This window comes from Takifugu flavidus, chromosome 5 (assembly GCF_003711565.1).
Source record: "Takifugu flavidus isolate HTHZ2018 chromosome 5, ASM371156v2, whole genome shotgun sequence".
In the NCBI taxonomy this organism is placed as follows: Eukaryota; Metazoa; Chordata; class Actinopteri; order Tetraodontiformes; family Tetraodontidae; genus Takifugu; species Takifugu flavidus.
In genome coordinates, this window is record NC_079524.1 from 11154354 (window position 1) to 11172338 (window position 17985).

Below are 17985 nucleotides of genomic sequence, written 5' to 3' on the forward strand. Positions count from 1 at the left end.
TGTCACATCTCGGTGCATTTTACAACCCTGATACGCACAAACATGAGAACGATTAGGATGGTTCAACTCTATCAACCTGCGCGTGTGCGACATTTGTTTTAAAAGTCAGAACATTTTTCTTTTGCTGGTCTCATTATTTCTGAGGTGCTGACAGCAGCGAGGAGTGTCACATCATTAGAGGCTAAGAGAATATGCATGCCTTCAGAGGACAGTGGCAGACTGTCACTGCCATCTTGATGCGTCTTTGGTGTCAGCGCTTTATCAGCTGGAGTGTGGCGGCGTGAAGGTCAGGCAGAGTCATGAGGCCATCAGACGACGGAGCAGCTGGGACGAGGACGAGACTGATGGAGACGGATGGAGACGGAGGGATACGAGCCCGACCTCGGCCTTCCCGACAAGGTCAGTGGTGACGCAGAGGGATCAGTGGGAGGAGGGTTCAGGGAACAGTTAGAGCTCTGGGTCTCCTTAAGGCTCGTGATATCGACTCACAATGCAAGATTTTCAGCACACACACCGTAGTCCAGGAGCTGGACTTGAACCTGCTTGTGATCTCAGCTGTGCTTGGCTGAAAGTGAAACCCCCAGATGATTAAATTGTGACTGACAGTGGCAGAGCTACAGTATGTAGGCCTGTGTAGCTTCCTCGATAGCTCATCTCTGCTCCCATTAATCTGACATTGCTTGATATGTGTGCTGCTGTCACAGTAGTTAGGAAAGAGGGTGTCTTTAATACACTTTTCACTTCGTACAAATGTTACAGAGATACTAAAAATCTCATATTCCGTTTTAGCATGAAGGCCTAGTTTGCACTGCAGTGCTCCCCAGTGTAAACACTGTAAATAAGCCGGCCCTATAAACAGACAAGCCATTATAATAAACTCTTGCGTGGCTTTATTGAGGTCTGAGCTGCATCTTTGTTGACGTGAGCAAGCAGATTCCCCCCGACATCAGCGATTCTCCCCAGCGCGCAAACCTCACATCTTGGCATCCGTGCGCTTGGCCACAGTTGCCATGGAGACCTATTCTCATCAGCACTGTCATCAGCAATGGTGATACCGCGATGCAGCTATGAGATACGGAGAGTCAGAGGCTTGAAAGTGAAGACGTAATGAGATAGATAAAAAGAACGCGAGATAAGGTGAGAGCAGAGTTCTCACCGAGGTCTTCCACACTTCCAGGACGGCTCTGTATCTTCAACTGCATCACCGTGCTTTCAGTTATTCCCGGTTGCTTCATTAAAGTGCTTTTCAAACTCTGGCCTATCCTCTTAGAGGGATGCTAAACTTTTCTGGCTGTCGACCAGCCCGCTGCAGCATCTACTTCAGGAGACCTTCTGCCCTGCAGTCTAGACAGGCTGAACTGGCCCGTTCAGAGGCAGGCAGCACAAACACACTGGCTGTCCTCGATTCACCACAGTCTGTTACTCAGAGCCGGAGCCAAGCTGACAGATTCCACACAGGAGGGGAAAAAAAACAGGCAGAGAATGTTCATTAGGTTTTGTGGTTTACTTTGATATTTTTCTGGCGAGGTGAAGGTCATGTTAGCGTGTACGTGTATCCTTTCAGCTAGTGGAATGCTTTCTTATTTGAAAAACTGATGAATCTGTCATGATACAAAGTTGCTTTTAATGATACTTTTAGAGGAGGGTGTTCATGAAAGCAACAGCGAGGCTGCTGTAACTTTGAATCTCCTGCTTTCACAAATAAAATCCAATCTTGGGTGTCTTTGTTTGGACTAAATGTCCTCCCTCGGAGGGACACACTGAGACACCGACCTACAGAAGTGAATTAGTTGATTGTCGAGGCCAAAATAATCTTTATGCTGAACTTGCAAATGGAGCCTCTGTCCTGAAGTCTGGAGCAAATTCAATGGCTCAAATTATTGACAAGGAGAGACACAGCATTTCTCAGAGTTCACAGGAGAAAGGCATTTGAAGATTATTTTTTAAGAACAATGATGAAAGCCAAGGTTTTCTTTCTTGCAATGAAAATAAAATAAAACATTTAACTTTATCCAACTGTGATTCCGAGACCAGAGGACATTAACAGACTCCTTCCTGTCTAAAGTGGTCCTCGTGCAGACACATGACATCTGCCATGTCGTAAATTCTCTGTGTACTCAGAAAACTTAAACGCACTCCTGGTTGAACAGGAGCAGATGTTTGGTCCCATAAATGCAGCACCTGTCTCTGGACACAAGTGGCCTCTCAGTAAAACTGAAAGACTCCAGGGAAGTTCTGCAGCACTTCTGTAAAAGTGTCATCCAAAGTGACTGTAACCCGAATCAGTCGGCCAACTGTCTGCCCTGATTTAGCTGCAAAACTTCAGCATTTGGTGCTTTTAGTAATGTGAGACTTTTATAACCTGGTCCCAAAATAAAACCCGTGACGGATGAAGCAACATGTGCCGGAAGGATGACTGACCTGAGACAGCCGGACGTGTTCTTGAAGACGGTGGTCCATTCGGCATCACGGGGCTTTGAGTCCTCGTTCGGCTCGTGCTCCCAGCCAGAGTGCGGGATGATGACCTCGTTGGTCATGGTCTGCAAGCCGTGGTTGATGATCACCATCTTTAGTGGTTCATAGGAGGACAGATTCCACAAGGTTCCTACAAGAAAGTAGGGGGAAAAAGAGGATTATGGATAGAAATAGGAAGGCTGAAGCAGAGGAAAGATAAGGGAGAAATGATGGAGGCGATATGAGAAAGTGAAGAAAATGTGGATGGGATTGAGGGAAATGAGAAGAGTCATGGACTAAGCACAGTGGCCTTGCAGGGATTAGGATAAAGGAAATGAAATGAGAGAAGCAAAGCAAAAATCTAAAAATGTACCTTCTCCTGCTACAAACTGAGCACACTGCAATGAACGAATAATACAGATTTATTATTTCCCCCTCTAAAGCTTGGCGAGCTGCCACTGCATGATGATCGATTAAAGAAAACATATCACCCTGTTATTCAGGTAATAATCTCATCATATCGCAATAAGAATAATGAGATTACAGTGAATTTGTGATACTTTTTCATTTCAGCAAGTCCAATGTTATTAATGGCATAATATACTGTTTGTACCTGGATATCTATATTCTGCACACAGGCCATATTAAACTGTTTAAACAAAGAGCTCAGAGCTCCACCACCGAGAGAAGAAGAAAGAGACTTTTTTTTTAACCTGCAGAACACAACAACGGGTTTATTAGGATTATTTTTCAGATGTGAACTAAGGTAAATTGAGCTGGGTTTGCACGTTCCTTGAGGCTCAACAAGAAGAGGCAGACAAAGTAGAGAGGTAGGTGTTGTTGGCAGAGTTATCAGGCAGAAAACCCAACAAAAATAAATACAATATGGAGAAATCAGCTTCTGATATGATTCTATATGGAGCGCAGGCAGAAGCGAGTGTGAAGAGAAGAAGAAAAATGTCCATGTGAGACGGGAAATGGGTTTCTGCTTTCATTAAGCCCTCGCCCTGCTTTCAGCTTTTCTGCCTTATCACCCGCTTTTCTTTACCTTCTTTCTGTTTTTCTGAAGAAATGGAAAAACGATGCACAGGCGTGCATGTTGGAAACCAAACTAAAGTCATCTTCTACACAAAAATACAAATGACTGAAGAATCAATCAGTTCTGTTCTGCTTTTGAATGCTTTATATTTTCTAATGGCTGTCCTCGGGGTATAATTAGGCTCTGGCATTTAGCAACAATACAAATCGGATCAATTCTAATTAAATAACAACTGTAATCATCACTGCATCGCTCTAACTTAAAAAGAGTCTCAGAGTATCTGGGAAGTTATGAGCAGAATTTATAGATGTTTATTCTGGGAAAGTTTAGGTTAGTCGAAATCTTTAAATAGCTGCATTACGTGAGCTCCTGCGGCAAATGTGGCCTCTTTGCATTTTCCAGATGGTCAATATTTCCTCCACGTACAGAAAAAAACAGAAGCCTCTGCAGACCAAATGCATACAGGGGTTCTGCTCTGGCTGTGCTAAAAGAACAGCCCGTCTGCACCATCTGTGTGTTTGAATTTAGATACGTCACATGACCTCCGTCGGTCTGGGGTACCCTCCTTCGTGGTCAGGACTAGACAGGTTTCCTGATGAGACGAGAAGGACGCAGTGCACTGCTACTTTGTGCCTTCTTTCAGCACAAATCTCCGTCTCTCATGGGGAACAGGAGGGGTTAACGCCATCGGTGTTAAACCCCTAAAACACACAATGAGTCTGTTTCTCTGAATTTGAGCCTATCAGAGACTCGCAACTCCACAGGAACTCTCATAAAACCCACCCATCCAGGCAGTCAAGCGCACCGAATGCAGGCGGAGGCTGCAGTGGCTGCTGAAGCCTAGCAATCAAGAATGTTTTGACTTCATGACTCATAAACTAGTATTGTTGCAGAGAGGAAGATAATGAGAGATGGTATTAGCATCCAGACATGAACTACATTCATGACAAATGTGCTCTTTGGGCACGATGACACCTTAATAACATCATTCCAGCAGCCGACAGCTTAATTATCTCCACTGTTCACTCATTACAGTATCCGCTTTACTCTTGACAATCAACATTCAAAACACGAGATGCAATACTGGGGAAAAGGCAGACGCGAAGGAATACTCAGGAATAATCTACAGAATAAATCCATTTTGTATCATACCCAGTTTAATATTGAAGATCCCGGTGTAAGTGGCTTTTGTGCACTCCCTGCCACGAGTTTAATGGGGTGTGAAGTCTCTAATTTACACCGTGCACTGAGTGCGATTGTTTCCACATCACCATAAAAAAGACTCAGCAGCCCACATCCACCGGGATGGGGGGGGGTCTTCCAATCTTATATGCGGGTCTGAAGTCATTGCTACTTCTATTGAAGTCCATCTATTGAAATAAGTCTATTTAATAGTGCTTCAATGGGGAACTCTGGGGAATTCATCATCTGTCTGACTCTACGGGACTACGACGGCTCGTCTCTAACCTAAAGCTTAAAAGTTCTCAAATGAAGGCATAAAAAATCCATCAACAGGTACGTGTCCTGTAAACCACCTGCCCCACCCCCCTCTCCCCCCACATGGCGTTTTAGTATTGCGTCAGGTGTGAAAGACGCACAAACACAACGTTACTTAAGATGACGAGTGACGCTGCTCCTCCCACAGGCTTTATATCAGGTCCTCTGTCAGCTTGTCCAAGGCGGGTTCGTGGTCGATGCGTCTCGTCCGGGCTCTCCGACAGATACCGCGCAATTTACGACGAGCGTTTTACACCTGGACTATCTCCGGCACGTTTCCTTCTATCTGAGCCGTGTCTGGGTTGCTCCGTATGATCCTCATCATCCGTCATCATCAATAACAGGCACCGACGAGGATGGAGAGCGGCTACAGATAAATAAATTACTATTGTAAATGTAGGCTGTTGGCTTCAAAGTGCATTAAAAGATGAAGAGATCTTTCATCTCGAGTTAATTATAAGCATCTTGTTTAACATTTTATAGAAACAAACAAAGGATTAGAGAAGAATATTTCATATTTAAGGGAGAGAACATTCAGTCCTGCGTAGCTGGGAACAAAAAGCTGTTCTTGACCAGTATTATTGTGTATAAATCTGTCCGAAGAAGAAACTCTAGTAAAGTTTGACTGAATATGATTAAAATATGAAACTGTGAGAGGGGAAACAATGACAGGAGGGACTTTAGTGAAGGAAAATGTCTTATAAATATGTAAATGTGATGAGGTGATATGTGTTTTAGATGGTTTAATCAATCCACTTAATCAGCCTGCATGCTCATCAACCTCATCAGCATTAATTTAATACTTTCCAGCGTTAGGAGAAATAATGAAATCTTCATTCTGAAAGTTTCTGCATACACATTAGAGATGTGATCAAAGATCCACACATCATAAGGGTTGGACGCTGTTGAGTTACAATGATCGATGATTACTCCAGTTATTTTATCCTGTTACTCCACAATCAGCAACGTTATTTGTGAAAATAAGAGGATTTTGCTGCAGGACGAGACCTCAGGCTGACCTCTAGTGTTGATTTCAAGATCTAAACTATCTCATTCCTCTCTGGATTATTAATGCTGTTTATCTGCTGGGGAAAACTCTGAGAGGTGCAAACAGCCTGGTGAATTCAGCACTAAAGGAGAACTAAAGGGCAGCGAAATGAGAGTGTGTAGTAAGTGAAACATTTCGGAGCACATCTGGCATCATCTGCTCCGCTGCCATCCCTCCGAATGTGTCTGATGATGAAAAACATCAGTTGTAGACCTTGTATGTTTCCCTGTGACGCCGCGATTTGCTTTTTGTTCCTGTTCTAAATTGAATCTACCTGAACACAAACACGACTGTGTTCCTCTTCAATCATTTAACATAAAGACAGTTTGGAGTTTTCAATTTGCTGTGAGAGTCTGACGTGTCCCAACGATGCTGGGATCAAAACAGAACTGAAACATTTCTGTGTGTGTGTGTGTGTGTGTGTGTCTGTGTGTGTCTGTGTGAGGGCTGGAGGCACTGGGACCTGGACTGGAAATGTGACTGAGGCTAATTCAATTTATCCAGGCTCCACTGGCAGGCATGTTGCTCCTCGAGCTGGGCTATTAACTTAGTTCTGCCCATTACCATTCTCCTCCTCCTCCTCCTCCTCCTCCTCCTCCTCCATCCTATCCTTCTCCTTGTCCCTCATGCCATCCATCACACTCTCGGTAGGGAAGGGGAAGGAGGCGGCGTTTAGAGAAAGGTGAGATTAAACGTGAGAGACAAGAGCAATCCACCATACGTGGACCAACAGGAGAGAATCAAAAATGGCCGATTTATGGATTTCCTAGCAAAGGTAATGAGATAAGGAAGAAGCTGTAGGATACATGCACAACACACAGATGTGTTCTCAGCCCAGTTCTTTTGGATCATGGTTGGGGGTCTGAAGTGTGTCCTGAAGTGTGAACAACCTAAATTTTCAAGCAATATCAAATTTCCCACCACTCTACAGGTATTTTTTTTGTTTTCAGAGATGACATGTAAGTGTGGAAATAATTAGCAGATAAATTAGCCAAAACTAACCATTAGTGGCAGCTGCAGGCGGAGTCTTTATCTGATGTGTTGTCTCCAGATTAGATTGTCATGATTAGATTCAAGTACGGTCACGTTGTCCTTCAGTGTCCTTCAGCGTCCGACACAGGGCTTAGCTTCCCCAACAAATGTTTATCTGCTGTTTGTTTTGTGAGTATTGCTAACAGAGCAATATTACAGAAACTGTCCTCTCACTACCAACATATTCCATTTGTAATCTCCATATTTGTAAATGAATGCTAATGACGCTCGGCTGCACAGAGCATCTGACCTTTGAAGGCAATCAAAAGGTCACTTTAACAGGCAACTGTCTGAGCACACGTGTGAGGCATTTATTGTTTCAGTATCGCACTATTAAACACTTAGAAATGAGCTCTTTCTTTGAGTTAGAGTCATCTGAGTCATCGGTCTGCGAACTGCTAGTTTTGCTCCTTAGAAGAATTAATCATATTGTGTTGCAGAAATTCTCACCAACTCAGAGAAATGCGCAAGCTTTTGGCAGGTTGGTGCAGAAATCCTGTATGTTCAGACAACAGCCTGACCGTCAGCACACAAAACATCTCCTGCACAAACCAATCTGCTTGGTAATCAAATCTTCCAAGGTGGGAGTAGCTGAAGGGCATAAACAGCCCAGAGCCTTCTGGGAGGGAGAGAACATTATAATACCAACGTCCAGTCTGTCAGACTGGAGACTACGAACATGTTGGAGATTACGAACACTCAGCTCCTTAAACCTTCCCCGTTTCCCAGTACATAAAAGAGACCTTGCAGTGGTTTTACTAAGAGGGTAACTCCAAACACCAACTCTTAAAACACCCAGTAAGAACAGGGCTCCGCTTTTGGAACCGGTATTTAATTGTGGAGAGGCACAGCCAGTTTTGGCCACATGGGCTGAAGCTGTAAGCTAAACCTGTATTGTGAGGAGTGTTTTTACTGGGGCCAGAGCTTTACTGGTAGAAACCTCAAGCTGGAGACGGACAGAGAGAAGATAGGAGGGAAACCAGTCAGAGTGTAGATAATGAATGAAGGAGAGAATAAATTAGATTTGGTGAGGGAGGCTGGATAATGAGTGATGGAGGGAAAGAAGAGGGGAAAGGCAAAACGCCTCCCCCCATTCTGTCCTCCTTGTCTTGTGGTGCAGGGTTATTTTTAGCTACAACGGGGAGCAACGCGCTGCTGTAGAGGCAATCACTTCTGCTGCAGCGCCGCCATTCCTCACCGCAACATCTCTGGCACGGCAGAGGAGAAGCACACCAGACGTCCTCAGCTCAACAGAGAAATGACGGCTTTCTGAAGTCCGGATGGAAGCCCTTTGGATTGTCGCGGCAGAATTGATCGACAGCTGACGAGCCGCAGTAGTTCGGCTGCACCTCCGAGTTGAAACACTGGCTAAAAGTGAGCCCTCCACCGCTCAAGCGTTGCTTCGCAAAGGTCACGTATTCCACTAGAAAAGCAGCGTTAAGTGTTTCACACACATGCACCCAAAACAAAAGCTTCATTTCCTACGTCTCAGCACACAGCAGACAAACCGGGTCAGGTCAAGGCATCCGCGTTGGGCTTAGCCAAGCACGCACACACAGCGATGCTTCGTTCTGAGTGACATTTAACAGGTCAAGGAGAAGAAGCCCTAACATGGCATTTGAATCAATAGCAGCTCTTAAAGGACTTACGGCATATTTCATTACACAATGCAGCTAATGGATTTTTCTTCTAAAATCAATGTTTACAGACCATCCGTCTCTGTCTGCTCACAGGACAGCCCGTTAAAGAAACATCGTGCTGACTATCAATCAAATGAAATGTTTATGTTCTGACTCATTCTCAGATAATAAATGTTCTGTAGTTGGGAGATAGAATTTGTCAGTACACTTTCCACTAGGAAGATGCTTCTGTTAGGCACCATAAATAGCTAATTATCATCTTCTTTTGCCAGATATGGGCACTTAACTGGGCGGTAAACTGTCCTCTTTTCACTTCCAGTCAATCTGCATGTGGTTCAATTTAAGGCAAATGATGGAAAATGATCTCATCAAACAGCCATATTTACATGTGGTGACCCGATGCTTCCCAAAGATTTAGAGGAAGACAAATCGCACATCAAATGGAATTTCACACCCCTCTGTCTTTTTTTTTTCAGAAAATACATCTGCAAAGTTGAAGCAAGCGCCGTATCTAGAATCTCTGGGGAGCAAACTAACTAAAACAGCGCAAGTCCTCGAAGAAATAGCACAGTTGCAATAAAGCAGCAAAAAACCCCACTTGATTCACCGTGACTCAGCCCTGCGTCACTACAGGGACGACCAGCTTATGCAGCCAACTCGCTATGTTCCTGGACGGAATGTGTAAGTGATGAAATATACGCAGCAAGGAAATGGAAAGGACTGGAATTCTAAGGTGCTATCATATCGGCTTAACGGGCTTCAAAGAAGCAGTTTTTACAATCGCTGATACATGCAACAGAGTTGAGCCTAATTGGGCAGACGGAGGGAAAAATCCCACAGTGCGTGGAGCCAGCGGCTTTGGCTGTGACAGCGAGATCGGCTGCAGTTATTACACTGTATAAGAGTTTAAAAGAAGTTTTAAATGATCTTTCCCTGGAGGAATGCAGCCACACATTTAACATATATAATGTTTAAATTTCTCTTTGCTCTAAAAGACAACGTTCCTGAACCTGCGGCATTCTGGAATGTGGTCTGATCCAAAAAGTCAATGTTTATTCCGTTAAAAAAAAAGGTGTGGCTGCAAAACTTCATTCATTCCGCAATACAAACTCATTCACACGTGTAATAAGTGTTTATTTATTCTGTTTATCTATTTTTCTTTTTGGTACTCATTATAACGTAGTGCCGTGCCAACAGCCAACAGCCCCCATAAATTTCAATTCCCCGTTCCACCCCTTCTTTTGGATCCAAATCAACGTATAATTGGTTTTTACTTGGCGCGTTCCCCATTCTCCCACCAAGTTCTGTTCCCACAATATTCTGCATAATGTTGCAAACAGCCAAACCAACCGCAGCGCAAACAGAACCCGAGGTTCACCTCAAAGACACAAACCTGACAAAGAACGGAACAAAAAAATAGTCAGCAAATCCCAAAAGCTGCTGGCAGATTCCAGCAGAAATAAAAACAAACTTTTACTCTTTGTTCTGTTCCTGAACAATATAACAATACCTTAGTTATATAAAATCCATTTTAACAAGAAAACTATTGAAAAACAGAACTCAACCACGCTGCTTTATACTAAAAATCTGCACCTAAGCTCTGAAAAAAGAACAAAAAGCCCAAAAGAAGCCGAACCTTGGAAGTTTCAAAGCAAGCGCTGTGTGTGTAGTGCCGAGTTTTGTTCTCACCGGTGATGAGCTCTCGGACCTCCATGTCGTTGGTCTTCCTCAGCAGGCGGACGAGGGCTGGGATGCCGTCGCAGTTCTTGATGGCGACCTTGTTGTCGTTGTCTTTGCCGTAGGAGATGTTGCGCAGGGCTCCACAGGCCTTGCGGTGAACTTCCGATTTGGGGTGGTCCAGGAGCCCCACGAGAACAGGAATCCCCTTCAGCTGGCGCACATCTTTTTTAATCTTGTCGTTTTCGTAGCACAGGTGCTGCAGGTAGGCAGCGGCGTTGGATTTGACCGGGTCGATCGGGTGCCCCAGCATGGCGATGACCTCTGGGAGGTCAGGATCTCGCCAGCGAGGGTCCTTACGGATGCTGTCTATGGATGGCGAGCGCCGGCCACCCATCCGGTCCAGACTGGCCATGCTCCCCCTCTCTGGCTGGGCCAACGGGGCCGAATACATGCCGTGGATGTAAGGGTGGCGCTCATCAATCAGCTCTGTCTCGATGGGGTCGTCTGGGTACCCTCTGAAAGGCAGAGTAAGGACGGTGAGGACGAGCGAGCCAAATGAGCTAAATGGCAGCTAACTCAGATAAATTTGTCGAACGGAAGAATTAAGGCGCCAGAAGAAATACTTTGATTGAGCCGGAGCCAGTAACTAATGAGAGAAAGCAGAAGGAGTGGAGAGGGAGAGGTGAAAAATGAGAGATGGAGGGAAAATGTAGATCAAAGGAATGAAGTTGGCTGGGATGTGTGCAGCAGCATCATAAGGAGAGGCCATTTCACATTTCAGTCACTCTATGATTTTATGAAACCTCCATCAATCTGCACATGCAAAAGAGTGATGGATCACACAGGGACTAGAACGAAGAGACTGAAAACATCGACTCTTCCTTAAGAAAGTCTGCTGCAAAGGTGGGCTTTTATGACTGAGAAGGAAAAAGGCAAAAAAAAGAAAAAATTATAATCCCCTCTGCAAAAACCCAAAGGGGCTGATTTATTCTTTCCTGGCAGGTGGGAGCAACAAACATGTCACATTTGAACATTGGGTCTGGAGAAAGTTTGAGAAACAGGAGCTGCTCAGATGGCGGTTCCCACAGAAACGGAGACGGAGACAAAGCACCAAAGAAAGGCCTTTGAGAGGAAGTCTTATGAAGCCACCACATACAGTAGAGAAAGATGTGGCGTGTTTTTCCTTCAGAACAGAGGGGGGGGACTGTTCTGCCCTAGAGCGGGGACTGAGAGACCCCTGAAGACAGAAACAAGTGCCACTCAGCCCCACTGGGTTGAAAAGATCTTCATGACTCCTCTTTCGGACCTCCCTGCTAGCATTAACATTATTAGCATCAGCATGGTTTGAACTGGGAACATCTATGATATTCCTCTTAATCATTTCTGATCGGGGGGGCCCTCAAAATGACCCAAGCTCCTCGTGGGTGATGTCTGCTCACTCTTCAAGGATCTTTACTCCAACTGCAGCATAAGATTTCTGAGAACATGAGGGGAACCTTTCCCATCACATATTGTTTATTGCTGGAGCTGCTTGGAACTCATAAATATTAGTTTCCACTTGTCGACGCAACATTTGGGTCACAAGGACACAAAAAAATGTTTCTTTTTTCTAAAAACTTTTTGTGAGAAGTTTTTTTTAAAACCGTTCCAAGAACTTGACAAAGTGGATTAGAAAACTTAAGAGAGGAAAGTTTTGGTGTGAGAGCAGAAATTTAAATTTAATTAGACTCTTCTGCATTGCTGTCAGCCCAACGCGCTGCCTGTCCCCATCTTCAGACTTGTTTATCGTCGTTACATAATCTAACTGCTGCCTTTTACCATAATTCCTGCATGGTCGTTAGCGGTGCAAGAAAACGGCAACTAGCACTTGTGGTTGGCAGAGAGCTCAATACTGAGCACTAGTTTTAATGAGTTTTCTGTTAATTATGTGTTTATACATGGGGGGGCTGTCTTATTAAAGCAAAACAGCATTCTTTTTAACCACTGTGGAAACTGGTACAGATAAACTGAAGGAAAACTAGATTAACTGTGCAACAAGATACTAAATCCCTGATTTGTATTCTTGGAATAATAATAGTGACGGACCACTGCAGCCCAGCTTGGCCCTAAATCCAAGCGATTTAAGCAGCAGAAAGAATTACAATGGAAAGAAAAATGCTGCAGGAATGACTGTGAGCAAACATGTAACAGGTTTCAAATCTACCCTAAATTTGTAATTGCATGCATTATCACTCATTATTACAATTCCTTATTCCCTAACTGCTCCAGATTCCTACAATGCTTGGTTTTAACCACAACAGGGGAGGATGAGTCAATCAGCACCAGGAAACAGAGGAACTCCTTGAATGTTCACTCTGGCCTCTGCGGCTTCATCAAGACACAGACTTTGTGGCTGTTATTCAACTTTTGATTGCAGTGGGCTTTTAAATATGCACCAGGAGGAAGAAATACCAACTTCCCTGCATAAACTAACAACACATCACTGCGCGGCATCTCATTCTCTGTTATTATTTCTTACATCATACTTTTGCACATTAACGATTCCAAACGCACAACTGGGATGTACAGTCGTGCAGCTAGGAGCTCATTCAGATCTGGGCTGATGTGTTGGGGCATTTGGAAAAGCAGGCGTGGTGAGGCTGAGTGACAGGAATGTCAGGATTTGCATTTAAATTGGTGCCCATTGTGAGTACAGGAAGGGGTGTATTCACGGGGTGTAAAAGGTTTTTGCACCATCAGATGTATTGCTGGGCGCCTGATTACAGCACATCTCTCTATATACGTGCTAATCATATTGCTAAATATCCAGCCTTTTTGTCTGTGGAAGCATGTTTCTACTCAGACCCACACAATAGAAGACATAACTGGATAGAGGGATGCTATTATTTATTTACTTTACCCAAGCTTATAAAAGGAGACGCTGAATGAGAGTGCAGACCATGTTTGCAATTCAAATGTACACAAAGTCTCAGCGGCATTTATGAGCTTTTCACTGACCATCCCCACCAAGCAGATGGCTCTTTTTGAATGATCTGTTTTATGATGAAGTCCTTTTGGGACAGAGAAGAAAACACAACAAGACAAAAACCCTGTCGTCTTGTGTTCCGCATCTGATGTTCAAGTTTCCAGGCATTTCATTGACTTCTGCTTAAACATGCTTCTGAGAAGCCTGAACGATGGGAAATACTCAATCAAAGAGGGGGAACAGGAGGAAGACTTCCATCAACAAAGAACAGTGGGAATGATCCTTCTCAACTAAACAATCTGTGCACATGCAGGAGGTGGCCTGATGATGCAGGTGATGCTGCACTGGTAACCCTAACCCTAACCCAAGGAGAGGTGAGCCATGTGAGAAGCAGCCATTAATCATGCAGTTATGGAAACACACACACACGCATACACACACAATGTCAATGTCATAATCATACTGATGGAAGGCAATAATGGCATGTGTGAAGATGGAGCTCACAAACTAATACATATAATACTACATATAATATATAATATATAATAATACTAATATAATATAATAATACTAATAGCGAATACAGTGAGATGTGCAATGTTGACACGGCACGGCAGTGGTGAGATGAGCGTTGGCACCAAACATCTTCACTTTTGTCCAAGTATCACTGCGTGTGTTAAGCTGTAATTAAACTACTACTAATTCTCAGATTCATTGCAGCACTATGGAGTCGCTGCTCCCCGTTTGGTGCACCAATTACAGTGGGAGCACACTCAGGAATCTGGGGTGGAGGGGCTGACATTTTCCCTTCCTGAAAAACAAATCTTACATTGCGGGGAGGTCTGATCTGCTGGAGGACATTAGAATAACTAACAAACGTTCCACAATTAGTTGGTCAGCAAAGAGTCAAGAGACGCTTCATGTTTGTGTTTGGACATTCATGTTGGCTGTCAGTGTAAGCAAGCACGGGTGTCTGGAGGGGGTTATGTGACACTCGGGGCGGTGTTATGACACATTGCAAATTGCTTGTCACAGTAAGAGCCTCTTATAAGGCGGATGTAGGAGTGAGTCATTTTCTGAAGATGTGGATTTTCAAGTGTGTGGGCATGTGCGAGATGGAGCGCAAGTGACAGAAGTTAAAAATATGTAAAGGCAGACAGCCCCAGAGGCTTTTGCTCTAGCTTGCATAAACATCATTGCAAGCATCTTTCAATGCAGCCAATCGTGAGCAACGGCATGCACGAGTCTGTAAATAAGCGCGGTGCAGAAAGACTCGCTAGCAAAACCTGGAGATGATTGTGAGCTTCTCCTGACCCAGCATATGTAGCTTGGAGTCCAAACAGAACAACAGTCGCTCACTGATTCACAGACCATTTTTATTCACTTGTATTTAGTTTACTTTTATTCCAGGCTCCCTGGTTGTGCAGCTGTAAAATGATCAGAAACTATTGGGGCAAAAATCCAGTTTGGGATCTTGCTGATGGAAGCTAACAGGCGGCGTCTGTCAGGTTGCTGCAGGTTAAACTCCTCTCCATACAGGTTGCACAAAAGAGAAAGAGCTTTGAGAGATAACTGGCAAAAGCCTTCTAGCCTCTGCCACTCTTTCCCTGTCCTCCCTTTCCTCCCCCTCCATGTCATTCTTGTCTCTTCACCTTTGACACAAACATTTGTTCACCGTTCGCATGAGAAATAAATGCGGTCAAGCCCTCCCCTTCTTGTCCCTTATTTCCTTTAAGCTTTACAGGCTGCTTGAAAGCAAACATACTATCTTGCACAGTGTAAACCTGCCAAACTTTGTGAAATAAGCCAATAACACTCGCCCAATAATGCTGGATCAGACTACCGTAATTCCCGGACTATAAGCCGCTACTTTTTTCCTACACTTTAAACACTGTGGCTTATTCTACGGTGCGGCTTATTTATGGTTTTTGAATCAGTCATTTTTACTGACCCTCATCAACATGGAAAATACTAGAAGAGAAGCATATGATGCGACTTTTAAGTTAAAAGCGATCACTCTGGCGGTTGAAGAAGGAAATCGAGCTGCCGCGCGTAATCTTGGCATTACGGTAATCAATGGCGAGAAGGTGGAGACGCCCGCCTGAAGAACTGATCCAAAGCAAAAAGATGACAAAAGCTTTTAGACGTAAACATCGCAGGTGGCCCGAGCTTGAAAACCTTCTGGAAGACTGGGTCAACTGGGTTTCCGCTGTACAAATCAGACGGAAGGCAAAAGCAATCGCCACCGCGATGAAAATAGAAGATTTTAGAGGTGGGCCATCGGGGAGTTTTAGCTCGTTAATTTAGTAAAAAAAAGCAAAAACAACGTATTTTATTTGTAGCTGATACAAACGTATATTTCAAGGTAGCCGCATTATAGACACCGTTAGGAAACAAAGCATTTGCCGGTACAATATATTTGTTTATGTTGCTAAGCGGATTAAATTAAAAGAAAAGTTAAAAAATCCTGACGTGATAAAAATTGGATTTAAGGTCTGTACAAACATACAAGTGAAAAGAGTGGCTGTTGTTCCTTACCTGTCTGTCTGTCACTCGTCAGTGACTCGTCTCTTACGGTAATAAAAACATATACCGGTACTGAATGTTTTCGATCTAATTTTTCATATTACTACGTGGGATACCTGCGGCTTAAAATCCGGTGCGGCTTGTATTAGTACAAAATTGATTTTCTTTCTAAAATTACATTATGCAGCTTATAATCAGGTGTGCTCGGAAATTACGGTAAATGTCTTCATTCACTCGATTACTGCCTACTCTTAGGGCTGGAGAAAGATGAGACAAATCATCTCTGATAGGCTTTTTAGATCTGTACCCCCCAAAAAGCATCATACTGTAAGTGGGTGTGGATAATCGAATGCCAAGCAGGAGCTTCCCTGCCGGCATCTCTCTCTACCTGATGCGAGGTCCATCACGAAGGGGCTCCCGGTGGGTGCGACCACGGTTGGCGCCCTGCAGGGTGCGTCGGTTGGCAGTGGAGTAGTCTGGCTCCAGCTCGTACGGCTCCTCTTCTTCAGGGCCCAAGCTGCGGCGATCATCCTCCAGGCCGTACGGTTCGGGATGGAAGCGCTCGGGCTGAGAGCGGTTGAGATCCACAGCGCTGTTACCCATGGGGACTTGGGGCTGGGCCACATGGCCGTAGTCGTCCTTACGGATGGGCAGCGTGTAGCTGTTCTCTGGTCGATAGGCGTTGGGCAAGTAGGGGTATCGCGGTGGGCGGAAGTTGACTCCACGTGACAGGCTGCCGTAGTTGTCCGTCAAATCCACGTAGCCATCGTGCAGGCCATAGTGACGAACATACTGGCTCTCGGGGGTCTCTGCGTACGAATCGTTGTAGGAGTTGTTGTAGGAGCGCGTGAGGGTGGAGGTTGCTTGAGGCGTGATGAAACGATCCCCTCCGTTCTTCATGTAGCGCCGGTCGATGGAGTCCGTGTAGCTGCCCAGTGGGGACGAGCCTTCAGGTAAAGGCAGGCCATCGGGACCCAAAGGGACCTGACGGACCGTTCGCGTGGTCACTGTCTTCACTGTTTTAGTGACCTGCAGAGAACAGCGGAACATGTGTAGCATTCATCATCAGTCAAAAAAATCAAACATTGTATTAGAACAGATTAATACAATATATGAGTATTTTTATTGTTGGCGTTTAGTTGTTGTCATGCCAACCAAGGAGTCAAGAGTCCGCACAGAACATCCGAAGGTCATCACCAACCGTACCAGTGCCATGTTGAAGAGCCTGAGATCCAGTGAACCTCAGCTTCCCAAAGCAGCACGCTGCATAGATCTGGACCAGAATGATCCCTCTAGCTCCCTTCATGCTATAGCTCAATACCTCCACTTCTCTGACTGCCTCCGAGGATCACTGACAGCATCAGAATTACAGGCACCCCCCTCCCCGCCCCTCAGCCCAACCCTCTCTGAGCTCCTCACCCGTTCAGAAACCAATTTGCTGCCCAGTGAATCCTCCGGTGTCTGATAATTGGCTATTTTGTCGGCAGCTATAAATTCATCTTCAAAATTAATGAGCTTGAAAAAAATGAATCCTCTTCATCTGCGGGAATACAGGTCTGACGCGGCACAGAAAGGGTCCACACGGACGATCTGTGTGGATGCCCTGGAAACAACCCTACCCCCTGACCAGCCTGTTGAACAGGCCTCCTCTATTTGACTATCAATATCACCATTTAGATTTTAATCACAAATGCAATGGATCCATGCAACAGTGTCAATAAACCATTTTCAAGCATTAACCCAAAGAGAGAGGGTGCAACATCACAGAGAGAAACCTGATTGTTCCACACAGAATCCTCATTAACACGGCTGAAACCAACAGCAATCTTTGCTGGCCTTGTTTCTTGATTAGACCCCAACTGTGAGCGACATAACGAACCTACTACAACAATGCCAAGGTTCATTTCCATGTTCAAAGTAATTACCCACTAATTTACATTTGTTTCCGGGGCCCATATTCCTTGGCTTTTCCCGGGGAAAATAAAGATCTCATTTTCTTGAGTATTACTCGCCGCAGCTCAAGTGTGACCTTGAGAGAGCGCGCTAACACATATCCCTCTGATTCACAGCAGTAAACTGGAACAGAATCCCAACTAGGCCCTTC

General features: G+C 44.7%; 1 protein-coding gene across 13 annotated transcripts in view; it reads right to left on the reverse strand.

Annotated features, from left to right (window-relative positions):
• Nucleotides 1–17985, reverse strand: part of arvcfb (ARVCF delta catenin family member b) — a 132663-nt gene that overhangs the window by 29645 nt on the left and 85033 nt on the right. For all 13 annotated transcript variants that reach the window (XR_008950468.1, XM_057032076.1, XM_057032071.1 and 10 more), the window contains 3 exons: nucleotides 16270–16910; nucleotides 10400–10905; nucleotides 2422–2605 (listed from right to left, as the gene is read on the reverse strand). Coding sequence is in view for 12 of the 13 variants with exons in the window: in XM_057032076.1 (XP_056888056.1) it covers nucleotides 2422–2605; nucleotides 10400–10905; nucleotides 16270–16910 (1331 nt within the window). In the remaining variant the exon portion in view is untranslated. The remainder of the gene's footprint in view (nucleotides 1–2421; nucleotides 2606–10399; nucleotides 10906–16269; nucleotides 16911–17985) is intronic.